General features: G+C 34.7%; 2 protein-coding genes across 2 annotated transcripts in view; both read left to right on the top strand.

Moving 5' to 3' along the window:
- D12 (YEATS domain containing 2 homolog D12) overlaps positions 1-26,813 on the top strand; it is a 440,970-nt gene that overhangs the window by 411,120 nt on the left and 3,037 nt on the right. The gene's annotated exons all lie outside the window — the stretch shown is intronic.
- Positions 681-21,055, top strand: ergic53 (lectin, mannose binding protein ergic53). Its single transcript, XM_085942739.1, has 12 exons — positions 681-888; positions 6,845-6,999; positions 7,300-7,472; positions 10,356-10,471; positions 12,065-12,235; positions 12,734-12,843; positions 13,719-13,847; positions 14,687-14,803; positions 15,605-15,690; positions 17,480-17,647; positions 18,075-18,191; positions 18,747-21,055. The coding sequence occupies exons 1-12, from the start codon at positions 705-707 to the stop codon at positions 18,781-18,783; spliced, it is 1,563 nt and encodes a 520-aa protein (XP_085798865.1). The 5' UTR covers positions 681-704; the 3' UTR covers positions 18,784-21,055.

The following is a 26,813-nucleotide window of genomic DNA, read 5'->3' as shown; positions in this document are numbered from 1 at the left end:
TTATTTTAGGATGTTTAGAATGACTAACATCATGATAGATTAGATTAATAAGGAGTAATAAAAACACGGAAACATTTTGTACATGATTTTTATTGTGGCCATGTTCTCATTAGAATACAATAATAATTATAAGCAAATGTATCTGTATTGTCTGGTGTTTCAGAAACAACTTTCATGATCAATATGACTTATTAGGTACGAAAATAATTTATAAAAGTGTTTGATAAACATAATGATATTATTATTGTACATTTACATACATTTTTATCATACATCATCATCATTATCATACATTTTTTATCATTGTGGCTACGACCATTGAATTGATCTTTTAACTCATTCGCTGCGGACCTTTTAATTAATATTTAATTACCACATTTAAATAACATGCTATTTATATCTTATGGCCACCTGATGGGCAACGCACCAGTTGCGTTGGACGCAACGAATGGGTTGTAGCCCATGAATCATGTAATGTAGGACAACCCTAGCTATCCATATATAGTTAACTTGGTTTCACAGTAAGGTAAAAAATAAAGTGATTACTCAAAATAATATCAAGGAAAGAATAATTATTATTTAATTTTAAATGGGGAAAAAAGCAAAGAGACCGAAACCGACCAATCTCTTTGGGGAAAAATGAATATAGGTGACCTAAAATTGTTCTCAATACTGGCAATACTGTTCACATTTTAAAAGTCAACATGATCCGCTGTCGGCAAACGCTAAAAACAATGGTTAATCCTATTTTCTTAATATTATTTTTAAATTGTGTTATAAATGTAAGTGCTAACCTCCCAATTAAAAGATTCGAGTACAAATATTCGTTTAAACCACCATATTTGGCACAAAGAGATGGCTCTATACCGTTTTGGGAGTACGGAGGAAGTAAGTATACATAATTTAGTGTTATTTTCATTGCAATTATTAATTTAACCGTATTTTAATTCATACAACGGTTAAATAATAACGGTAAATGATATATAGTTTAATTGGAGTGTATATAAATATATAATAACTCTCTTTATAGATATTTTAAGTTGTAATTTTAATCTTAATTTAATTTATGACAACCGTAAGTATTTTCGTATTTTAAATTAAATTATCAATGAAACGCTTTAAGTTTGACAGGAATTTCTGCGATACAATTATTATTAACGATTAGAAAGCTTTTCATGTGGATTCAGTTTCATTTTGAAAACATAATTTCGTTTGTCAAATTCGCTTTTGACAATCGTACACGTCAGTGATAATTTTCATCGAAAAGACACGTACGTTCTCCAATTTTTGTCGTTTATTCCTATGCGTGCGAGTGAGACAGCGACAATACTTTCGCTGTGATGTTACCTCGCTTGCGTCTACCTGACCACGAATGCAGATCCGACGTAAATTTTCTGCTTTCCTCAACAGATGTTTATGAAATAAAAATCGTATCAAAGATGGTTTTCTTTATTTTATTTACAAAATCTTGTAGACATGTCTTCTCCTCACAACATTTCTTGACTAAGAGTACTTGACTAGGGTATCATGTAAAATTTAATATGGTAGGTTAATGATATTGAGGTGCTGGGGATTAAAGGAGGACAAGTAGCGAATAATTAAATACCTATTAGAACAGTTTTCAAATCACCACATGCCTATTTATTAGTAAAACAGGATTCAAATGTATATCTGCTTTGTATGAAAAAATATAAGTGGTGCAAGTCGGTTATGGGGAAGCCAGCGACAAACACAATTTGAAAATAGCCGATATAATGAATTATTTGTTAGGTTGGGTTAGTTAAGGTTAGGATAGGTTTTCATTCTTGAATTCATGAATTTTGCCAAAATCAGCTATGACATTTAGTGCGGTTCACGCCTGGCTTCCCCATAACCGACTTGTACCGTATTTTATTACTTATTATTATTAAATTGAAATATATCCCATGGAAATAACAAAAGTTGGACCGAGTGGGGCTCATGGGTTTTAGAGCGTTTAGAACAGTTTCAACGGCTAACGTATTGTAACAATTATTATAATACCTCAGTACATAAATAATATGATAAACTACCCTCGATAGCCTTCAGTATATATAACGGCCTTGTGTATAGAATAGATGCGTTGAAATATGTTTAGGTGTTAAAGGAGTTTTACAAGAAGCTATTAAACAGGCTCACATCTACATTAATTAGGTCATCTCTATAGAGGCATATTGGTGGTCGAATAGGTGTTGATATAGCTTACTAGGTCACTCCAGTGGCGAAGGCTCCATAGTAGGCGATTATTTGAAGCCTACCTTCTAAGAAAAATAGATGGAAAGTATTTAAATTTAAATACTTAAATAAGAAATATGCGGGAACCAATTGAATATAAATCGTCAGAATAATAATTAATATTAAAAAATATATATAAATGAGAGCCATCTATCGTCAGCATAATGTAGAATTAATAAATAATAAGTGACAAACCAGCGCCTCTAGCGAGTATTGAATTAATATCGATTCACTCGAGAATAATTTGCTGAGCTTATTGTATGAACATTGGGGCAGTCTGCTTTTATTCATACGAATCTATAGGCTTATAACGCAAAGCTTATATATTTAGTGTCGAGGACTGTCGCTTAGGCGCTTTATTCAAATAATAATTAATAATGCGATATTTAAAAAAAATAGTTTCTATTTGTTCAATCACGATAAAGATAGAATATTTTTTTTTAAATAATTAATAATTTTATCTCGTGATTATTATTTATCATTTAATTCAGTCATGGAACATATCGTCGGTGTTTTGTAAAAAGGGCGAATCAACCATTTTGGCGAAATCGAGATTTTAATGAAAATACAATATGTACCCCACTAGCTTTGTTGTGTAAAATTTGTATCTCCACAGGAAAGTACTTAAAAACGATAATCGACTAAAATTAAATTAATTAAGATTACGAATAAAAACAAATGTGACATATTAGGCCTTTTAAAATATTATATAATAATACCTATTATAATGACAGTATTCTTTCTAAGCTTTATTATAAATTTGTTAGATATTTATAATCATCCACAGGTCAAAAACAAATAAATGTCAATGGTTAAAAATCCTCCTCCTGTAAAATAGCATTTTGGTTAATTCGCCCTTTTTACAAAATACCGACGATATTATAAGTACCTATATTATATTTTTGTTTAGTTGATTGTCATATTGGGCTGTTGATAATATTTACCGATGATATATTTTTAGGCATATGTTACGTGTAGGTATAGGAAAATACATAATTTATGTATATTCATTGCCGAATTCTATATCGTCAGTGAACTATTGAAATTTCATCGATTTAGTGTGACGTTGACATTAGTGTGTACCTATTCATCAGTAGTAATATCGTATTATCGTCTTATTTCCCGTGAGTATACCTGACCAGTGTGTTTTTTTTTCTTTGATCTCCACAGCCTACCTCTTTCCAAAAGTCACCCTTCGCCACTGGGTCACTCATATAGTACCGTCAACGAATTTATTCTGTTGAGTAGATCTACTTGCATTTTGATGATTTACCCAAATGTCATATCTTTTATTATCTAATTGTAGGCAATGTCTATTTTATATTATGTACCATAATTGTTTTATTACTGATAACATGTATTCTATTTATTTATCTTATCATGATATGTATTTAATTTAACTATGTAATTGTTTTTTTAACTACTGTTTTTATTGTAGTGGTTGTTTACATAATATGGCATTTTTTATATTGTATAACTAAAAACTTAAATTTTTAATCTAAGGTGTTCGCTCTGTTTGTAATTGGTGACCTAGTCGGTAGAATGACTGTCTCTAAAACTGTTTGAAAAAAATGCATATTATTTTTTCCATGTATGTTTGATTGGCGTATACTTGGTGGTCTTTTGTTTTTCTCATGACTGGTGACCCAGATGATTTGGTGGTCGTACAGCCTTCTCCATGGCTTTGCTCCACTCCTCTTGGCATTTGGTGGTATGCTGGGTGTGAGTGGGAAATCCACGGGATTCTTGATTTAATCGGTTCATCTGGATAGAGCTCTTTATCGTGTCCTCTCCAACGTTTGAAGAGCCACGTTCTGCCACGTTCTTTGTTTAAATAAGGGAGTCTTCTTGAAAGCGTAAACATGACACATTAACTTTAAAACAAAATTGGAAATTTTACAAAAGATAGATAGCGGTGCTTCATTTACTGACATTGCTAAAATGTACAATATTGGTTGGCCGCCCATGGTTTAATACATTAATATGTATAATTTAATAAACACTTACTTGATTTTGATTATAAAGAAAACCATTACATAGTTGCTAGTACAAATTTCTCAATAAAAACTATTTTTACGAAATATGTGATTAATTTTTACCATATTATTTTGTATGTATGCACTATAATCCGCCGTTTTCATTAATTGGACACTTGTCTGGTTTTTGGGGTGGCGGATTACTGAGAGTGTACTGTAATGCAAATGCTGCTTCTAAGTTTACATCTGTCAACTGACTTCGATATTTGTTTTTTTATGAAGTGCATTACACTGAACGATCTTTCACAGTATACAGTAGTATGAAAAATCGTCAATATTAATAAAGCAATTTATTGTTGCCAATTTTTTGAATTGACTTTATTCTCAGAAACGGACTATTTCACACATGATCTCACCACAAAAACACATTATGGATCATTTGAGCATGGAAAGAAATTTAAGACGAGTCAAGTGTATTCAACCGATTTCATAATTTTATAAATAAATTTTTGAAATATTATGTAATGCACTGGTGGCCGCACTAAAATCCTCTAGTGGCCGCACGTGAGAACCACTCGTCTAGACTGTCTTTCTATTGCCTTAAACGTTCAGGTTTCGGGGCATAGATACAAATTGGGAAGACATGACATCTTCCCAAACGCATTTTAGTCACTTTGGTGTTTGCTTTTCCAAATTAGTTGCGGTTTTGACATAGTATCATTCGCCATTGCTATTCTTCTTTTGATGTCTACCTTTATCAGAGATGCTCGAGCCGGGATAAACATATTCGCTGACTACCTTTATGATTTTCAGTAGTATTTTCGGTTGCTGCACAGTAGGTGGAGCAAGATAGATGTCTCTTCGGGTGATTTCATAATGAGAAATGTGTCATCCGTGTATTTCAAATTGGAGAGCTTTTTACTTCCAACAGTGAGCCTTCACACTTGCTGATAATTCATGAATAAATTTTTTAATCACTTCACCACACATAAAAAAATATTTTTATGTGGTTAAGGGGGGACATGCTCGTCTAAGGTCAAAATTGAGTTTTTATTGTATTTTCAAACCATGATCCTGGACACTCCTTAAACGTTGTAGATAATCTATTTATATAATTTTGAAGCCTTATTATCCTTTATAGTTATTTTAAACATTTGATGACTGCATAAAGTATTTTTGTTACATAAAATAGTATTCTTTTAAACCTCTCGCTCTAATGTTTTAGAATATAGTCATATTTCGGTACATAACTGTGCAGTGGTGTTAAGATTTTTTACATTTATTAATTTTTAAACGCATTTATAAAACCATTAGCATAATTTATTACGAGATAATTTTTGTAAAATATTCACGATAAAAAATTATATTGATAATCTCTGTGATCCCAAATTTGACAAGAATTAGGCATTTTATTATTCAAAAAATCGGCAAGATTAACACATTTGAAGATGATTCTAAAGATATTTATTATAAGCTATGTCTTTGACCATTCAAGTGTGATAAACATTTTATGAATAATGATTGCTTTATAATAATTATTGACCTAAGAATAAGGTCGTGTTTTTTTGAAATACGCCATTTCTTTTGTCATTCCCTAGTGGTTAAGCTACAACATACGGCCGTTGCCATAAATTGGCAAACTATAATTAAAGTAGGGAGTAAAATTATGTTAACGCACGTGTTTGAACATGTACCTAACCGAATTTTTTTTATTTTTTTTTTAAACGGTACATGTTCAAACACGCGCGTTAATATTATTTTACTCCCTACTTCAATTATAGTTTGTCAATTTATGGCTACGGCCGTATGTTGTAGCTTAACCACTGGGGAATGACAAAAGAAATGGCGTATTTCAAAAAAACACGACCTTATTCTTAGGTCAATAATTATTATAAAGCAATCATTATTCATAAGATGTTTATCACACTTGAATGGTCAAAGACATAGCTTATAATAAATATCTTTAGAATCATCTTCGAATGTGTTAATCTTGCCGATTTTTTGAATAATAAAATGCCTAATTCTTGTCAAATTTGGGATCACAGAGATTATCAATATAATTTTTTATCGTGAATATTTTACAAAAATTATCTCGTAATAAATTATGCTAATGGTTTTATAAATGCGTTTAAAAATTAATAAATGTAAAAAATCTTAACACCACTGCACAGTTATGTACCGAAATATGACTATATTCTAAAACATTAGAGCGAGAGGTTTAAAAGAATACTATTTTATGTAACAAAAATACTTTATGCAGTCATCAAATGTTTAAAATAACTATAAAGGATAATAAGGCTTCAAAATTATATAAATAGATTATCTACAACGTTTAAGGAGTGTCCAGGATCATGGTTTGAAAATACAATAAAAACTCAATTTTGACCTTAGACGAGCATGTCCCCCCTTAATATCAAGTGATAAACAATGTACTGTGCTTAGTTTAATAATCAATTTCACAACAATGTGATAATCGAATTTATCTTGATACTGTACCAATTCCATGAATGTTCATCCTACGTAGCACTGCAAGCAAATCAAGTGATCATCCCTGTAGACACTGTTTGACAAATTTCTCATTTGTCTGTAATATAATATCTGTATTCTTCTTTTAGATGCAATCGCGTCATCGGAAAACGTCCGACTGGCGCCTTCCATGAAGAGTCAGAAGGGAGCGGTGTGGACTAAGGTTCCCATCAATTTCCAATGGTGGGAAGTGGATATCATGTTCAGGGTCACAGGCAGAGGCCGCATCGGAGCCGACGGTTTGGTAAATATATTCTGTGATTGAAAAAATATTTTTCCACTTTGATACGAAACAATGTTGGTGTTGCGTTAAATTTTTTACATTACCATCTAAACTTAAGTCGCAACATTTCTGGCACTGGTCGGACATGGCGATATTTCGCAGGGGGATGTGGAGGTGTGTCATGCCTATCAATCCGTGTCTGTGTCGATCATTGTAATTTATTTTATCAGCCAATCGCGTAGAAGTTAAGGATTCCTGTACCTCTATTGCAGAATACATCTGGAACAAATGAATAAAATTGTTTTATTTCACTTTTTTTAGGCTTTCTGGTACACCAGAGACAAGGGTTCGTATGACGGAGACGTATTCGGATCGTCCGATTCATGGGTTGGTCTCGGAGTAATCCTCGACTCCTTTGACAACGACAACAAACACAATAATCCTTACATAATGGCTGTCGTCAACGATGGAACCAAGCAGTTTGACCATCAAAAGTGAGTGTTTTAACAATCACATTCTGTACAGTATTGAAATTTCTGATAAATATATTCAGGAAAACCATACTTGAGTATGTGATAACCAATGTCCATATAATATTCCTAGGCCTAAAAACTGTAGATGCCTGTTATCATCTATTATTTGCAATATGATATAAAATATCTAAATATATGCCATTAAATCATATATAATTTTAGATATTTTAATATTTTTTATCTATTATGGTTTGGTTTAGGCAGGGCTTAATAAATTTAAAAAAAACTAACCGTCACCATTTGAAATATTATGTGTTCTTAATTGAACGATAACAAATAAGTATGACTGAAAAAGTGTGCACACTTTTTCTCGGATTGCTCATAGCATACCTAAAATATTATTTCAATGTTCGGTTAGGCAGGGTTTAACTGATTTTTAAAAACTAACCAGCACCATTTGCAATTTGTATTCTTAGTTCAATGATAACAAATAAGTTAGACTGATAAAGTTTAGTGTGCACTATTTATGTCGGCCTAGTTCCACCGAATGAATCGTGATCCCCAATTAAGAACGAGTGTAGTACAAGTTGGTTGATTTGTGAGTTCTATTATATTGTTACCATCTTGGGTGAAGATGGGTGTGTCGGCAGAAAGAGGTTTTCTTCGCTGCATGACTTTAGAAATTGGTTTACTATTTATGTTATTTACCGCTGGAGTTTTACTGGAATCTGATCAATAAACTTTGATACAGTAACGAGTGTTTTCAGTTTTATTTTGCCAGACCAGACATTGAATTTTGCTGAAAGTGCCATAAAGTTTTCAACTGTAGCCCGTCATCTCTATTAATATTGACTGTTGAAAGGCAAAAACATACAAGTGAATATTGTTAACTTTTCAATAGAGAAAAAAAATAATGAACTTTGAATGCAATCTGAATTTGTAATTCCATGATGTGTTGATTAAGTTGCTAAAAAGAGTGAAGATATTTATTTGATACGTTGATTTGACAATCTGCGTGAGCAAACATTATCGATGAATTGCAGTATAAAAAATGTTATCTTGCAAAAAATCACTTTTCAATTCAACAGTTGATTGTTTTTTTTTTTAATAAAAATTCGTTTGTAAATAAAAGAAAGTTTGAAAAATATATCAGCAGTTCGGTTTACATTCTCGTATTTAAACAATGTGATATTATTATTATTATTAGGTATTAATTGAGTTAATAATCGCCAATCCCGCTCTGGGCGATTTTTCAATAAAATAAGTTTTGAATGTACGTATGTGCTATATCGATAGGTCTTCCAGCCTATCGGGGTGAGAATTTTAAATGCCGCCCGGTTTCGTCAAAAAATCAAAATGAATATTGATGTCAGTCGCCAAACCCGCTCTAGGATAAATAACATTTTACTAAATCTGCTATACATAGCCAACCAATCAGACGTTGCGATTCAAACCATGATTTTTAGCATACGTTTAAATCGCTATACAAATGTCACTGCATACTACTAGCATCAACATTATCGTAAATGCACAAAACAGTTTTTCGTGATTAATTCAAAACTCCATAACTGGTTTAGCGACTCAACGCCTCAATCGATGTAAGTAGTTTCTTTAAGGATTAATTAGATAACTACTTTATAGCGCCAAATATATTATGATGCACGTTGCGTAGTATCACGTGACGTCACAGTAAGCTGCCGCTACGGGAAAAAAGTGTGTAATGTCATTTTTCTTTGTGTTTAAAATGTTATCAGACTGATGCTCCCATCCCGTAGCACATTTTGAACCTTTAAACGAACATTGTCAGTTGGCAAAGTCTGCCGAAATCACTAGATCAATAATGAGATCACCTCATGTGTACTGTACCGCATTGACACCCGCTAGACTCAATGAATGTTTTTTATCATTTTCTACATGCCTACACATCTTCGACTCATGTCAAAATCATGTGTTTTTTGTTTTTACCAGTTGGCATTATGTATTATCTATAATGCCAGCGCTCCATTGGCGAGCCAAAAGTCCTAGGACAATAAATCGTCTGATTTGTCTATGCTCTGCTACTGATCAACGAACGAATAAAAAAGTCGAGCTGTCAAAAGTTGCGATTATCGAAATGTCTTCCGATAATCCTATAAGTTTGTGTTATTTATACTACGTAGACTTGCATAAAATAATATAGCAGTGAAGACAACACAAGTTTTATGAATTTCATAAATATAAATTAATCAATGAAAATGTTTAAAACAATTACAGATTTTTTTCGGTCCGAATGATCGCGTATTAATGTCAAATCGAATTGGCATAGTGATCGATGGACGAAGTGGCAACTCAGAGAGTAAAATATCAAACATGTTTGAAATCCAACAAGCCTGGTCTGCGGATTAAAAAGTCTGCAGATCTGGGGTGCTCCACGCGAAAAAAAAGTCCGAAGACTGTAAATCGTTTGACTTGCGTGCCAATGGAGCGCCGGCATTAGAATGTTGTCTTTTGTATATGGTGTGCAGGTTGGGTTCTGTTCAAAATATTATCTATGTATATAATATTGCAAGTAATTTTAACGTACACACATGTAGAAACTGTTAAAATTAATTGAAATTAGCATGAATAATGAAAAATAATTCAAAATACTAATACATTATAGTTGGCACTCTCCTATGACATTGGATCTATAGAGATGGTGATCATTCAAAATATTCTGCGGAATGACGAAACCATAGACTAAATTTGTCGCCGTAATAGCATGACATACACATAGCAAACTGGCATATCTCATAGAACTGTGATTTCCTCCTCGGTTGCTCATGGTCATTGAGAAGAGCAATATTCAGATGACAGTGTGGTTTTTTGTAAATACAATATAATAGCGTTTACGGTGTTTATTCATATTTTTGGTTAATTTTTCAGTGACGGTTCCACTCAGCTCCTCTCCGGATGTCTCCGTGACTTCAGGAACAAACCTTATCCGACCCGAGTGAAAGTCGAGTACTACATGAACACTCTCACCATACTCTTCCACAATGGTAAGACATTTATAATTTATTTACGATTCGGCACTTCATTCAAAGCTCTAAAGTAACACAGATCAATATTTTTATTCATTAAAATTATTTTGTGAAGGCTTCATTTACTAGCAGTTGACAATATTATAACTCTGTTATCATAATATATCGTCACTGTTCTGGCAGAAGACACTAATTCGAAAAAATGACATATATTGAGTTAGTTATACCAAAATGTTCCTTATTTCAAACTTTACCGTCTGGAAACCTTCTTAATAAATAAAAAGTCTTTTTTTTTAAATCATCCTTTTTACAATTACTTAATAAACTCACATGATAGACCATTTCAAACATTTTAACAACTTCAAAGTCAAACTATTCAAAACTAGTATTCTCCAGTTAGTGTGTTCTGCCAGAACAGAGACGATATTATGGAAATGATCGAATGAATAATCAATAAACTAATTGATTGCAATTTTGATGGCGTCTTTTATGGGCTATGGTTGGTTATAAAAACATAATTGATTGTGTGTATTTCAATATTATGGTATAAGTCACAATCTAAGTTTTTACTTTTACTTTACGAACTGATAAATTTAAAGCACAATATAATAAATAATACTGAACTAAAAAGAGGTCAAAAATCAAAAGTGGCGGAGCACACTGTGAAGACGTGCGATGCGCACACGGCGCAGGGGGCCTAATCGGCACTCGCTGTGCGCAAAGCAAGTGGTTTTTATACGATCACTCGTAGTGTGCTTTGTCGCTAAGTCTGAAAGATCAAAAATAGTTGTCATTATTATGACACAAATATCATACAGAAATAATGTTATTTAAATTTTATTTGTTCTAAATTTTTTGAATAATAATGAGTTCTTATTGGCCTTTTTCAAATTACTCTTATGTCAACTCACGCATTGTACATACATTTAATTTTCACCGCATAAGGCACATATTTCCGTGGCACTGTCATGAGTTTACCAGATGCTAGAGCATGGGAGACGCCCTTTTCAATATTGAACGTTCCCTTATTGGTTGACTTAAATACGTGTGAAATCAACCAAGCTTTAAATAATACGAAACAGGAGCTTTTTGTAATAAATCGAGATTTAAAATATTTTTTTTCGTAGGGTTATGTCGCGTTTTGGAATTTATAGATCAATAAACATTATGTAAAATCATACAAAGAATACGTGCGTATTTTTTTCTCGATTTTGACCAAATGTGGACTTATTGTTTTTTGGAATTAGATGCCTCAATTATCAACATGATTGTGTTGCCCACTCCATCACGATTTTCTTCTTAAAACTTTCAACTAAATAAAAGTGTAATTCGCAAATTTACCAACTGTCCCTTTCTCAAATTATACAATTCTGTTTTTGTAACATAACATTGACAATAATATTGCGATTATTATAATAATTATAAAGTGAAGCTTTAAAATGTAATATATTTTATACTTGATAAAGTTTAAATGATTATCAGTTGATTTGATAAAGAGGTGATGTATTAAATAATGTTTATATGCAGTGAATACCAAATATTGTTTTAGTGAATATATCTTTTTATTAGTCAACACAATTTGTTCTGATGATTTCATGTCTACGTTTGCAGGTATGACAAACAACGAGGCAGACTTTGAAATGTGCTTCCGCGCCGAGGGAGTGGTGCTGCCGGCCAACGGTCATTTCGGAGTCTCAGCCGCGACTGGCGGTCTCGCTGACGACCATGACGTTATACACTTCCTCTCGTCGTCGCTCTATGTTCCCGGATCAGCTAATTCCCGTAAATTTATATTTATAATATAAGCTTGTATTTATTACACTTTACACTATGACCTAGCTAAACCCGTGACATTTGCAGGAAATCGGTTGTAATAATTTATTTGTTGATGCTTATGGCGATTATCTCAGAAATTAGATCGACATTAACCTTATTTATTTACATTTAAATTTAGAAATTGACCAATTGTCAATTAATCTTTGTAATTTGGATTTCTCCTATTTAATATTATTTTTTCCCTGTACTTTAGAAATGAACACTTCAATCATATATTACTGTAACCAAACGACAGCTAAAACCGTTCTGATTTTAAAACAATGCATGTTGTGTAGCTATGCAATATTGCACCGATAGTGTGTGTCTGGACATCTCATTAGTCTTCTTGCGCATGCTAAGCTCCGCACCGTATGCATCTAGTATGTAGCATTATTCCGCCCATTCTATTATATTGAATCTATTCGGATTCAATGAATAATGCAGTATATTTTTTTTAACCTATAGCCAGTCAAGTGAACCAAGAGGATCAGGTGAAGCTGAGTCAGGAGTATCAAGACTACCAGAAGAAATTGGATCAACAGAAAGAAGACTACAGGAAAGAGCATCCTGATGAGGTAAACACATATTTTTTTAACGTTACCTTTTAGTCTTTGTATTTGCACTGTAGTCCTTTTAGGCACAAGATCACAAACAAATATAATATATGAGGCGTCTAATTACAAAAAGCGACAAGTCCACAATTCAATATTTTCGGGAAACAACGTTTTTATGTTTCTTGCTTCAATTATTTGTTTTAACGTGAGATTTTTTTTCCCGTTGTATTCTATGTCGAAATTAGAACCAAATGGCAATTTGTTTCAGCCGATAAACTCTTAAATGTAATAAATATAGGCAAAATAAAATTGGACTTAGCGCTACTTGTACTTCACTTTTTAATTTATCCCGCATAAGGCACATATTTCCGTGGCACTGTCATAAGTTTACCAGATGCTACAGCATGGGAGACGCCCTTTTCAATATTGAACGTTCTCTTATTGGTCGACTTAAACACGCGCGAAATCAACCAAGCTTTAAATAATATGAAAAACGGACTTGGCGCTTTTTGTGATAAATCGATTTTTCGTAGGGTTATGTCGCGTTTTGGAATTTATAGATCAATACATATTGTGTAAAATTATACAAAGAATACGTGCGTATTTTTTTCTTGATTTTGACCAAATGTGGACTTATAGCTTTTTGGAATTAGACGCCTCATATAATCAGTTAGTCAAATTCCGCCTTAGGTACCTGAAAATACAACTAAATTAAGCACATTGTCATGCGCCATTTTGGCGCTTGGCTAAGTCTCTAAATATTCGCGAAACCATCGGTTGTGCAGATTGCTTTTGAAAGAGAAATGATCACCAGCAAGCAGCAATGAAAATGTTTTTTTAATGTTTTGTTTGAAATATGTCAAGTACATACTTATAACTTGTTCTTTTTTTTGTAGACAAAAGACAAAGACGCCGAGTTTGAAGACTGGTTTGAGAATGATAGCCAGAGAGAATTAAGACAGATCTTCCAAGGGCAGTCCTCCATTTTTGAAGTCGTTAAAGATCTTCATAAGAAAGTTGACGAGGTAAGTGACCTTTAAATCACCACTCTCTGAGCTCTTCTAACTTTTAAATTATATGGATAAAGGAATGGTAAGGCGTCCGCTCACTCAGAAACTAAAACCCGACAAACTGGTTGCTGATGGAACTCATAAACTGGCCAGTGACTGATGCTTCGCACACGGGGCTACTGAAACCTAATAATCTCATAACCTCAAACTGTCAAACCGTCTTTCCTACTTCATTCTAAGCTTTTTCCGTAATATCTTTACGGGAATATTCTGGCAGCCTGTAATTATACAGGCAGGAGTATTTCTCAACGTTTGCCACATATTTTAAATTAAAAATCGGTTGGCCATCTTTAACTTTTGACGTCTTGACTTGTTATTGCTTGTTTAGTTCAGTTCAGTGCTACCAATTTTGGTAAGAAAATATGATTTTTCATCGAATCTACTGATATTGGTACCACTGTTTTATGGGTGACTGAGAAACCGGCAGACTAGCATGTTGCGTCTCTTCGGTTTCGGACGTTTTGAAACTGAGAGATTCCAAACTTGCCGTCAGCGGGCTGCCATTGAAATACATTAGTTAGATACTGGAGTTCCAGTCTCGTCTTTTTTGAATATTCACGTGAGCGGATGGTCTTATCCTAATTTATCATTATCTGGAGTACTTTCATCACCAATTAATTGGGTGCTAAGTACTTTACGTCACGTTCGTAATAATTTAATTGTGTTGACATTACACAGAAACCTACCGCAATAGTCAGACAATCTGCCGTCTTTTTGGTATTTACTGTTATGTACTGAATTATTGAACTGCTTTCATTTATTGGTTTAATCGTTATGTCTTATTCTCTTGACAGGTGTTAGGGAAACAAGTGAACTCGCTGAGTGTACTCAGTTCAGTTTACCAAATGCAGCAGGGTCAGGGAGCTATCCAGCAACAGGGACAACCTGGTCAGATGCCACCACCACCACAGGTTTGTTACCGTCTTTTTAGACAACTCGCGAGTGGAGAACTACAAGGTTCTAAGTGTTTGTCCTTGACGAAACAAAAGTAACAATGAAGCAGCTTAGAATACTACTTCATTGTTGAGTTTGTTTTTTCAAGGACGAACACTTAGAACCTTGTAGTATTAGGCTCGCGAACTCTCTACTGTGAGGATTTTGAGGGTAATTTCAAATCATGATCCTGGACATTCCTTAAACGTTGTAGATAATCTATTTACATAATTTTGAAGCCTTATTATCCTTTATATTTATTTTAAACATTTGATGACTGCATAAAGTATTTTTATTATGTACATAAAATAGTATTCTTTTAAACCTCTCGCTCTAATGTTTTAGAATATTGTCATGTTTCTATATTCTGAATTATTATCTAATTCTTATAATCTAATTATTCAAAATTATGTAAATAGATTATCTACAACATAAGCATAAAAGCAAATAGCATAAAATCTCCATTTTGACATACGCTGAGCATGTCCCCCCTTAATTGAAAATAATATAATTGCCACAAATAGTCCAAAATTGGTTTATCATTTCATACAAATTTACTGAAATTACAACATAAAATAGTGGCATGTATAAATTGTATAGCAATAATTTGAATGAATGAAATTATTTATTCAGGAATCCTAACTCAGAAATTTATGACTGACTGAAACTGACCATCGACTGTTAACCTGAATACAAAAACTTCGGTAACTGCGTGTCTGTACTTGTATGTGCACAATTGTTATTGTGTTCGTATACTCATTGATTTATTTCTTCCTTAGATGGCTGGTATGCCGATCCAGAGGCATGAAGTTGAAGCGTTATTAGCTTCGCAAAACATATTCGTCAACACTCTCAATGAACTCAAGTGAGTATCTCTTCATCAGATAATGATATTTTGGTTATATGTATTGCGAAACTACAAAGTTTCAGTGGGCAGCGCCAAATCGAGCTTAAATTCTCAGTGTTGTATGCTTGCTTGGTCATAATACTTTTTTTTTTTTGAGTTCTATCTACGTGTGTATATTATTATAATGTATGAGACTTTCACAGTTTGTTATTGTAATGGATTTTTGGATTTTCACTGTTTTTTCTTCCTCCTTCTTTCCTTGATATTATTCTCGTTACAAACTGTATTCTCAATGTCAACAAAGGTCTGGAATATTTTAAGACTAGTAAAGTACTCGCAGCCTTTGGATTCGGCAGGTGTGTACTAGATAAGTTGTTGCGGATACCCGAATAAGTATATAGGCCAAACTTCTCGAACGGTAAAAAAGCGTTTTGTGAAGACAAGAGTCTATACCGATTAAAACACTACATGATGTAATTTATTGCTAAGCACTCGATGGACACAGGACACAAATTTGACTTTGATACCACGATACTGGGTCGAAATAAGGGATGTTTCTCATGATTGGTAAAGGAGGCCATCGAAATCCATAGGAACCGTCAAAATATTAATAGGGATGATGAGCTAAGGCTAAAAATGTCATGGCTTCCGGCACTGCCAACGAAATCCAATATTCAATCTGGTATCTCTGGTCGTCACAACTGATACAGTGCACTATATTACTCTGAGCAATGTTTGCTCTCAGCTAATCGGATTCCTTTTGACATACTCAGAGCGGTGGGCATTTGCATTCATACACCTACACTACATTTCATCAACACATTATCTCTTGAGAATGGGCTCTGCAACGGGCCCGAAACTTCGAGGAAGAACACGGGGTGAAAAGCCAAAAATCTATTACGATGCGTATATTAATTAGAATTAAATGAAAAAAATATGCGAAAGTATTATATTAAAATGGCAAGCTCAGATTCACCAAACACTCGATTTGAGGGCGTGAATCATAGTTGCTAACCCCGTAGATTTGAATTACGAAATGCAAAATGTACATGTGGCAAAAAACAGTAAAACTTTTTTAAAAAGAAAGTTTTTTTTGTTGCAATTTTGTAACATTGTTTCCGTTTTCCATACAATTTCTTGCAGATTAAATCATTGGCGACAATTATGGTTGATTCATCAAAATTACTCTAAATGGCAAATTTCAAATTAACTATGTTCCTATAAACGGGGTTTTACTGTACTATTCTGCATACATAGTATTAATAAGTGCTTCAGGCGCCATTCAATTGATACAAATTTAACAAATGGGTTAATCACAGTATTCAAAGTAATTTTATAAAAGCCGAAACTGAATGGTATCGATAACCGTACGAAACCAGACACACACTGTTGAAATAATATCACCGCACTATTCCAAACTAAGCCGAAGTCGTAAATGACATCATGCGCCTGCGCACATTGCGCAATCAACTGGCGGGAAATTTGAATCGACAAAAATGATTATTTCGATTTTGAACGAAGTCGGTATGGGTTGAGTCTTTCCTATATTACGAACTATTTCATAAATGTTGGATGACAGAAATCGACAGATGTCAGTAGAATAATAATGAAGCTAGTTCGTAAAACTAATTTTGTCTCTGTTGCTTACCAAATTATGAAAATACAACAGTTACTGTCACCTCGAGGTGCCGCTCGCGGGCTACGTATACGGCTATCACTGTCATCTCTAGATTACGCTCGCGTGGAATAGGTTAAGTATTAATAAATATTAAAAAACTAAAATGAATGCTGTTTTATTGTTCTGCAGGAGCTACCTGATGGACTTGTCCCGTAAATCGGACAGCATCCTGCAAGGTCAGGCGCGGGCACCCACAGCTCAGGTGCAGTCCGTGGGCTACGAGTCGCAGGCGGCCATGAATGAGGTGCGCGACGGTGTCAATTCCGTCAAACAAAACATCGCTGCGCTCGGACAGAGGTAACAATAAATATTGAATGATTGCTTGTAAATATTCGGGGCATTCAAGATACAATTGATGGGTTACATAACAATCCAGCTAGTTTGTTAGGAGTCTAGACAAAATTTCAGACTACACCAGAAACATCATATCTACATGCAACGTTACAAACTATAGCGGGGATCAGGAACGTAGATTCATACATGAAAGTGTGGGGGGTCCGTAATTCCCCAGATCACCGTTATGACGTCCATAGCCAAGATATAATGGTAAAGCTATAGTTGTGCAAATTTCACTCTCATAATGGTTGCAAAGTTCAGTATCTTGCAAAGTTTGGTCTCTTAAGACAGTTAAGTCAGTATCTCGCATTGGTTATTACAGTTCAAGGTCTTTTTTGAGTATGATAGGGTGCGTCTTAATTAATATTTTGTAATTTTAATTTTGCAGGCTTGCATCACAGCAAGGTCAGGCGTCGTGTCCTGACGTGAATTGTGTCTCAGTTGGCCTGTTGAGCATCTTCCTCGCCGCTCAACTGATCGTTATATTTGTCTACAGTTTATATAGGTATGATATAATAACTAAAATTTATACTGTTATATTTGCGTGTCGGCAGTTCGTCAATGACACAAAAATCCAAACCATGATAGTTCAATATTATTATGATGTGTAGGTATCAGTGGTGTGTTTGACTTTGGCAAAAACTGAAATTTATTGAATTCGCCGTTAAGCATTTTTGGTCAGAAGAGGTACCTAAAAAGAGGTACAAAAAAGGTTTCAGAATATCTCAAATGCTGTTTTTTTTGGTGAAAAACAAAAATCCTATACATTTTCAACAGCCGACAAGGTGTACTATAATTTTTGCAGAAATACTATAATTTATTGGACCGTGTACTATAATTCGGTGTCAAAAAGATGGCAACACTGCTAAAACGCCTGTTTAGTATGTGTTGTAACACCGTATCGCTTCAATGGACATGCATTTAGTAATCACGCTTTTGCAATTAATGAATGTGTGATCTGTTGGGATCCGCAATGTCAACTATTAAAAAGTAAGATTTATTTTATTTGTTGATGCAGGTGAGAGGTGTGAATTAATTTAATTTTTCTATTTGTTTACAGAGACAGAAAGGAATCGCAGGCGAAAAAATTCTACTAACTTTTGAATAGTAGTTTTTGTATAAATGTGGTAATTTAATGAAATAGTGTCGACGATGAGAATGGACATAAAAATGAGAGTGTTATATGAAATTTGATTACGATTACAGATTACTGTGAAGTGTTGTTGCATTCCTGTGTTGCTATCTCAGAATAATATGTAATACGATCGGTGATAAGAGACAACTTATCTCTGCAACAAAATGTCAAATACTGATTTTGTTATTTCCGTGTTAATTTACTTTTGAATGGTTTACAAACCCACAATAGTTGTTGTAATATTAAATGTGTGAACTATTTTTAATTCCGTTTTACCACAAAACAAAACTTCTAATTCTGTGTAAACAATGAAGCGAAAGGACATATTTGTTTGTTTGTCATAGATAGATCATTTTCTAACTTAATACAACGTGCGATTTATTAGTTTTGAGTTGATCGAGATTCAAAATGGAATCAAAATATATTGGTATATATGTATCGGAGTGTAAAATTCAGGGTAGCAAATAATTTAAACGATGTCTATTGAAGAGAGATCTAAATTAGACACATTTATAATAACCGACAGCAATTCTAAAAGATAATTTTTAATTTATGGTTTAATAAGTTCTTTAGAGAGATTTTGTGACAAAACAGTCATTTCATTGCTATTTTTGATGAAATATTTTTTTCTCAAGAGACGAAATATTATATGTCATAGTGTGGGTATATGGTATAGTGACATGTCTCATGTAACCCACTGGTTCACTCAACACAATTATAAAATTCTTATCGTAGAAACAGGTTGCTTCAGCTTGTATGAACTCCACATTATTGCATTCTTGATTGAATCTCACATCTCAACAATATGCCTTAATTTGACCGTTCGCTTCACTGTGAGCGCACTTTTATGCCAATGGTTTGTAAAAGAATAAACTGAACGAGGTCTGCGGTGTAACATTCTATGATAAATCAATGATTGCATTGTATTAGTGACAAAAGGTTTCAAAAATGTAAACGTGTACCCTATTTTTTTTGTGGTTGACGTAATGATAATCGAACGAGTCACAAATTTAGTCTTCCTAACGTTAAAACTAAGAATCAATTGCATTTATGAACAAAAACTCATCAATATAACCTTTTGATTCTTGATAATAATCATACGGACACCCGCCGATCTAAAGATGTAACAGAAAGACAGACAAATGACTAAGGTAGAAATTATTTCTGTTCGTTTCTCTCAGTTAGGTTACGTCAATTTTGACACGGTTTTCAGCTCAATTAAAAGTGTCCGTAATGTTAACAAATATTTAATCTGTGAATTGATTTTAAAAGGCGTATTGAAAGAATTTTGGAAAATTAATATTGTTTTGTCGACTAAGTATGACAAGGTGTTATTTTTTGTATACCTATATTGTTTTTGATGACATGTTTTAATTAAAACAATGAAGCGTCATTTAATTTGAGAAAAGATTGTAACTTTCGTAATTTAAAATATAATAATGGACTTACTGCGTAATAGAAATCGGCATATTATCATAACTTGTTTATTTACCAATGTGTTGTATAATTATTTTGATCCTAATTTCTATTTTTAAATGAAAATTAATGATACAAGAATTTAATATGGTATTGGTATTCGAGAAGAACAAGGTATATTTTGAGTTAATTGCGATGGTTTTTTGTTGATTGTTTTATGTAGTTAGTCCATTAACTATTGTAACTTTGGAATCCGACGGCCTGTCTGGTTGATTTATGCTTTCATGGTCATCGTTATCATGGTAATAATTAATTTAATTCTTGGATTTCCAATAGGTACTTGTTAAACGATAAAAAACGACTTGATAGATCAGTGGAGGCATTACTTTTTATTATTTGTTAATGTTTTATTATTATAGTAATTGTTTTTTAATTTTTTAATGCTTCTCGCGATGATTTTATAATGCTTGCCGAATATTTTCAAATAACACCGCACGGGATCTCTGAATGTACGTGTATGTTTATTTAGCGTTGGTTTATTTAAAAGGCGTATTTTTTTGATTCAAATATTATTTCCATAGATGTTTTGAAACCATGCATTTTTATCGAATCGCCTGAAAAATTGAGTCAATATTTGAAAAAATTATCTTGGAAAAGTTGTTAAGTATAATAAATCATTTTCTAAGAGTTTATATCTGATACTGTAGTTTTCTTCTTGTAAATATATGACATGTAAAAAAAATATCATTCAATAAAATTACATACATAGATAGTTAATGCAAAATTTTCACTTGAATCAAAAATTATTTAAATTCATCATAATATATTATTCTTTACTGCTATTTTTCATAAAATATAAATGATTACATCGACCTGGTAAGTGACAAACGCATTAGTGACAATTTGTGACTTATTAAGAGAGCAATTTCATAAAAGGATTTTATTACATATTTTTTACTAATTACCCTACCAAAAAATAGTTATAAATTTGTCACTCTTGCTGGTGTACTTTCGGGACGTTGAAGGTGACAGTCTAAATAATAATATAAATAACTGATTTTCACCATAATATCTCTAATGCAATTGATATTATGTGTCATTCAGTTAATTATGGAGCAATACCAAATGAAGACATTAATATCTAATATAAATATATTGTGGAGAGTTAGGTACTGCCAAAAGTTTGTAAGTCTCAAAAACATGTATGGCCGTTTTAAAGTTTAACATCTCCTATAAAATGAACCGCCTACACTTAATTGAATTTAGGTTTATATAATAGATTTGATTATATTAGTTCAGTATGCTAATTAAATAATCCACATTATCTAAGAATTTTAAACAAAAGGTTTTTTTATTAAGAAACGCCCATATTTACCCAATCTTTGGCAGACAAGATTTTACATAATTTACTGTGTTCATATTGGAATAAAGGGTAAAATCATTGAATGTCATAATCACTGGCCCCCAAATTTCATATAATAATACTGTAATTGGTTTTACAAACCTTTTGCTGTACAGATGTTCAACAATTGAACCTAAAGATATTAGTAAGTGTCGACTTACAAACTTTTTCCTTAAAAAATCAGATTTTAAATAATATCACTACTTTTACGTTCCCATTGTTGGATCAGTTTCAATTTTTTTCAGACTTTGATATTTACCTGGATATACATAATTGATCCATTAACTTAAAATATCTAAAATGTCGACTTACCAACTTTTGGCACTAACCCTAAATATTATATTAGTTATCAACGTCTTCCTACAAAAAAGTATAACAAAAAGATGTACTGACTCACTGTTTTATAAGATATCAGGGTTAATAATATTAAATAATCGTGCACAAAAAAAAACAATATGTAATGTATTTTTTTTAAACATTCCTGTGAGAATGAAAAGCTACTTAATAGTTTGTGTATTTATTTTTTTGTATTCGCTGAAAGTAAGAATAATTATTAATTTATTATTGTTTTAAAAATGGTTGTTTTTTTTGATATTTTTGTACGCCTTATGTTATGGCATTCCGTAAATATTTTATTCGGTCATAAAGACCCTTACGATTTATGTTGCAATATTTTTTTATTATTTTAACATAGTGGATGAAATAAACAGATTTTTGTTTGCAAGTGAGATTTTTGGAAATGTAAAATTGAAATATCGATTGGTATTTTTTTAAATTATTAAAGAATATTTTTCATCACCTGAGATTGTCTTTTAATTCTACACAATCAATAACCCATTTTATTCTTCCTCGGTCCTACATTCTAGGATGTAATTTCGTTTTCCATTTTTACCATCATCACATCATGTGAGCTCACAGTAAGCTCGCGCCATGGACAAAAAATCTGCAATGTCGTTTTAATTGGTATTTAAAATGTAATCAGAGAGATGCTCCCAATTAGTGGTACATTTTGAGCTGAAAATTAATAGTATGACGTATACCACTGTCACCTCCGAAAGGAGGCGGGGGGGGGGGGGCGTAGGAGTCGCTGGACCCCCCCGGGATGATGTAAGGTTATGGTTATGTCTGCTGGCTTCTCCTTTCGGGGACATGCTTGTGATTGATTGACGCGGAATTACGGCGAAAACAGGGCGTTTTATTTGGCAAAATACATTTTACAGTTACAGTATGTACAGTATTCTTTTATCTAAGATGTACAGCGTATAAAATGAATATTTATAAAATAGGTAAATTTAGCTGAAACGTCAAGGGTCGCGGACCGAATTTCGGATTTTGAGGCGGGCTCTGCTCGGCCAAGGGTTGCGAGAACCGCGAAGAGTGGACGTAGACTGTGGTGTTTTGGGAAAGATGGTGGTTCGGTCCACCCTTTGAGGTGGTCTCCTGTGGGAGACCTTCATCCAGTATCAAACGACCTCTCCGGGAAACGAACAAACCGTCGTCTTTTCCATCAGCCTGCCGTCGCTTGTCCTTGTGTGCCAGTTCACCTCTATGCGGCTTTGTCGCGTCCGATGGTCTTGGCGTGCTTGAGGCTCCTTCGCGTCCTAACTGCTGAGGTTTCCACTTCCACATGTGGTTTCCTCGGATCGACCAGCTCATCGCATCCTTGGGCCATCGCGTCGAAGAGTGAGATGGGACCTGTTGCGCCTGCTAGCGCTGCCGTTGTGTGACTAGAGACCATGGCACTAATCTGAGCTTCCTCGTGAGGTTTTCACGGAGGTGCCAGGCGTCGCACCGGGATACTCCGTGATAGCTCCGGTTCCGAGAATAGACGTCTGGTGATGGGGTTTGGTGTGGAAGTGGGACCTTGAGTTCTTGAGGAGCGTCATCTTCTCGCACGTCCAAGGCGTCGAAGCGTCGTGGTTTGGTTTGTGTGATGTACCCTTCCGTGGGCCAGGGTCGACGGATGATGCAGCTGGTCGGAGGAACATCGATGTGCTGTTGGTGTTTGAGGTGTGATGTCGAGATGCCGGTGGTCGCGGCATCGGATGTATCCTTCCGGAGGCCAGGGTCGACGGTTGATCTGGTCGGAGGAACATCGCGATGCTGGTGATGGTTACTGGCTATCCGGTGAGATGTCGCGACGCCGGTGGTCGCTACACCGCATGTATCCTTCCGTGGGCCAGGGTCGACAGATGATACAGCTGGTCGGAGGAACATAGCGATGCTGCTGATCGATGGTGGCGCCACGTCTTGGAATGGAGCTGATGTCGATGATGTTTTGTTGTTCGATAATGCTGAGGGCCGCGCAAAAGCCGCGTGGTCCCGAACCCTGGACATCAGCACCCCAGTGACGCCTGACTGCCAGCATAGCACGACAATGCCGGGGGCCGCGCAAAAGCCTCGTGGTCCCGAACCCTGGACATCAGCACTCCAGTGGCGCTGACAACATCACCGACATCGGCTCCATTGCAGCAGCATCGCTATGTTCCTCCGACCAGCTGTGTCATCTGTCGACCCTGGCCCACGGAAGGATACATGCGGTGTAGCGGCCACCGGCGTCGCGACATCACACCGTATAGCCAGTTACTATCACCAGCATCGCGATGTTCCTCCGACCAGCTACATCAACCGTCCACCCTGGCCTCCGGAAGGATACATCCGACTCGCGACCAACGGCGTCGCGACGCTACACGGAGATGCCCCGGCTACCGACGCTCTTCGCGACCGACGTCACCCAGCATATCGAGGTGCCAGCCAGCGGCGCTCGTACTTCAAACCCAGGCGAAACATCTGCCACCGGCGTGGATGTCTCGCCTAGCATTACCACCAGCCTTATCAAGCCTATGACACGACCACGAAATGCGTGCCTTCAGCCAGCATTTCTTGCGATGATTTTATGACGTCACAACTATTTCGATCCGACCGTAAATGTCGATTCCGTGTTGAATTGTGCGGCCTACCTCGAGACAAAGCTAAAAGAAACATGTGATAAGTCCTGTAGTTCAGTCTGAGCGACTTATAGCCACTCAGAGTGAACTATGGATGATTTCTTTCAGGCAGACCAAATAATGGTCTTATAAGAAAAATGTGAGTACCTAATAAAATGGTCTAGAATTTAAGGTTAAACATAAACAATAACATGTAAACGACTTATGTGATATCATTAGCTAAATGCTGTTAACAAAAGTAAATTTATAACTAATCCTTTTTGGTATTATATAAAATTCAATTTTTGCTTACGTAAAAATTTTGAAATTTCGCTCGCGATGTAGGTATTTGACGTAGAGCGCCGTAAAATATCTTGAATAATTAAAATATAGTATTAAATAATGTCGTAATTAAAATCTAATGATTAGATATTGTAAGTATCGGCTGCACGCACCGTATATAAATGATAAATTAATATTATTGATCGTAATGAAATACGTACGAATTTAGGACGTACTTATGTAAAAAGTAGATAAGAAAATTACAAAAATTGAAAACCTAATAATGTAAGTCTGGAGGCACTATTATTCTGTTAATTTAAAAATAAAAATTATTTCTTAGATCTGTCAACTAAGCCCTACAGATCATTTTCAATTTGTAAAAAGTTACTCTAAAACAGATTTTTGAACCTCGTAAATCCGTACATGTCGTGGGAATATTATTTAGATCTAAAACTTTATCTTGACCTTATTTTTTTTTTCGACCATGTTCGATCCTAATAGGATCATATGGGCCTCCACAGAGTAGAGGTTTGTATTAACAGATTTTTTTTTTACAATAAATGGATGTCAGCCACTTGCTCAACCTATTAGGTCGATACCCTGACTCACACACAAATTGAAAAACAATATGTGTACTTGCCAGACCCAGGATTCGAACCTGAGACCCACGGCGTGATAGTCCAACGCTTATGCCGCGCGGCCACCGTATCTTGACCTTATAGTGCCCCATAAATGTATTTGTATAAATTTAACTTTAACTTTGAGTTACACCTTCCGTCATGATTTACCTTATATAATTAATGATTCTTCTTCTTCCACCCTGTCACGTCCGAACATTGGGGCATAGGGCAAGCACAAGTTGGCGCCACTTCCCTCGGTCCATCGCCAACTCCTGCGCCTCCCGCCATGTCAGACCTGCAGCACATAGGTCGCTTTTGTAGCACCGCTTCAGGGTGAGGGAGGGGCGGCCACGGCGACGGAACCCTTGAGGCTGTGCCACACTCTTTGGCGGCATACGGAATGCGTGTCCCAGCCACGTAAATCGTCTCTTCGTGATAACTTCAATCACCGAAGGCTGTTGTGTCTGCTCACGAGCTGGGTGTTTGTAACGCGGTCGTACCAATGTACCCCTAAGATTCGGCGGAGACATCGATTCTCAAAGCTCAAAAGCCGATCATTGGCAATTTAAAATGCTATAATTACGATGTTTGGTGATGATGCATGATGGCTTGAAACTTTTCTTAGAAGTAGGTATGGCCTAATGGCCCTTATGGTGGAGAAAATTCAAAAGAAATCTTTGAGGATCCTTTGTTTGAAGCTGTGTGGATACCATCCATGGCTTTATCCGATTGATTTATCTTAAGTATGCTTACATACTGTACTGCAGAACTAATCTGCAATTGCCAATAATGATTGGGCAGGAAATAACTGTGTTCAACCAAATCGCTTCGGATATTGCTATATTCCACCTGCGTGAGAACGAGTTTATGTAAACGGTTTATAAATTCTTAGTTTTATAACTTCTTAAATAATTAAATGGCCTAGTAAGCTCTATCGGTGTACAGATATGTACTGTATACATGTTGTATTTACTCGTCTCTGTATAGGTACTTACTATTTTTTCTAATAGTTACTGCATCTTTTTCTTTATTTTTTAAACACTATTTTAATACTATTTCTTTGATTTTTTTAAAATATTCTGTGCTCGTCTCGAATCTATAATCTGTAAAATTTGTTATATGTAAATTAATTTTTAATTTGAATCTTTATGGTTGGTATGTGGATTTGTTGTTTTTTAAGTCTAATTAATTAACAAACTGAACTATCCCAAATGAGACAGTAATATAAGTTATAAGCAGTGACGAGTGGTGGTAGAAGTAACATGCCTGCTGATTAAAGTAAGAATAAAGAATAATACAATTTTCGATGGTATCCTTTGTTGAGACGAGGTTATTTCGCCTGCGG

Source organism: Rhyacophila brunnea, unplaced genomic scaffold (assembly GCF_057557595.1).
Source record: "Rhyacophila brunnea isolate RB1 unplaced genomic scaffold, BYU_Rbru_1.0 scaffold_15, whole genome shotgun sequence".
Classification (NCBI taxonomy): domain Eukaryota; kingdom Metazoa; phylum Arthropoda; class Insecta; order Trichoptera; family Rhyacophilidae; genus Rhyacophila; species Rhyacophila brunnea.
Note: the sequence above shows the minus strand (reverse complement) of the source record. Positions and strands in the feature narration are given on the sequence as shown.

Coding starts and splice junctions, on each gene's coding strand:
- ergic53 (XM_085942739.1), top strand. CDS start 705: ATGATCCGCTGTCGGCAAACGCTAAAAACAATGGTTAATCCTATTTTC. Junction 14,804..15,604: donor AGATGCCACCACCACCACAG/GTTTGTTACCGT, acceptor TTTCTTCCTTAG/ATGGCTGGTATGCCGATCCA. Junction 18,192..18,746: donor TTTGTCTACAGTTTATATAG/GTATGATATAAT, acceptor ATTTGTTTACAG/AGACAGAAAGGAATCGCAGG.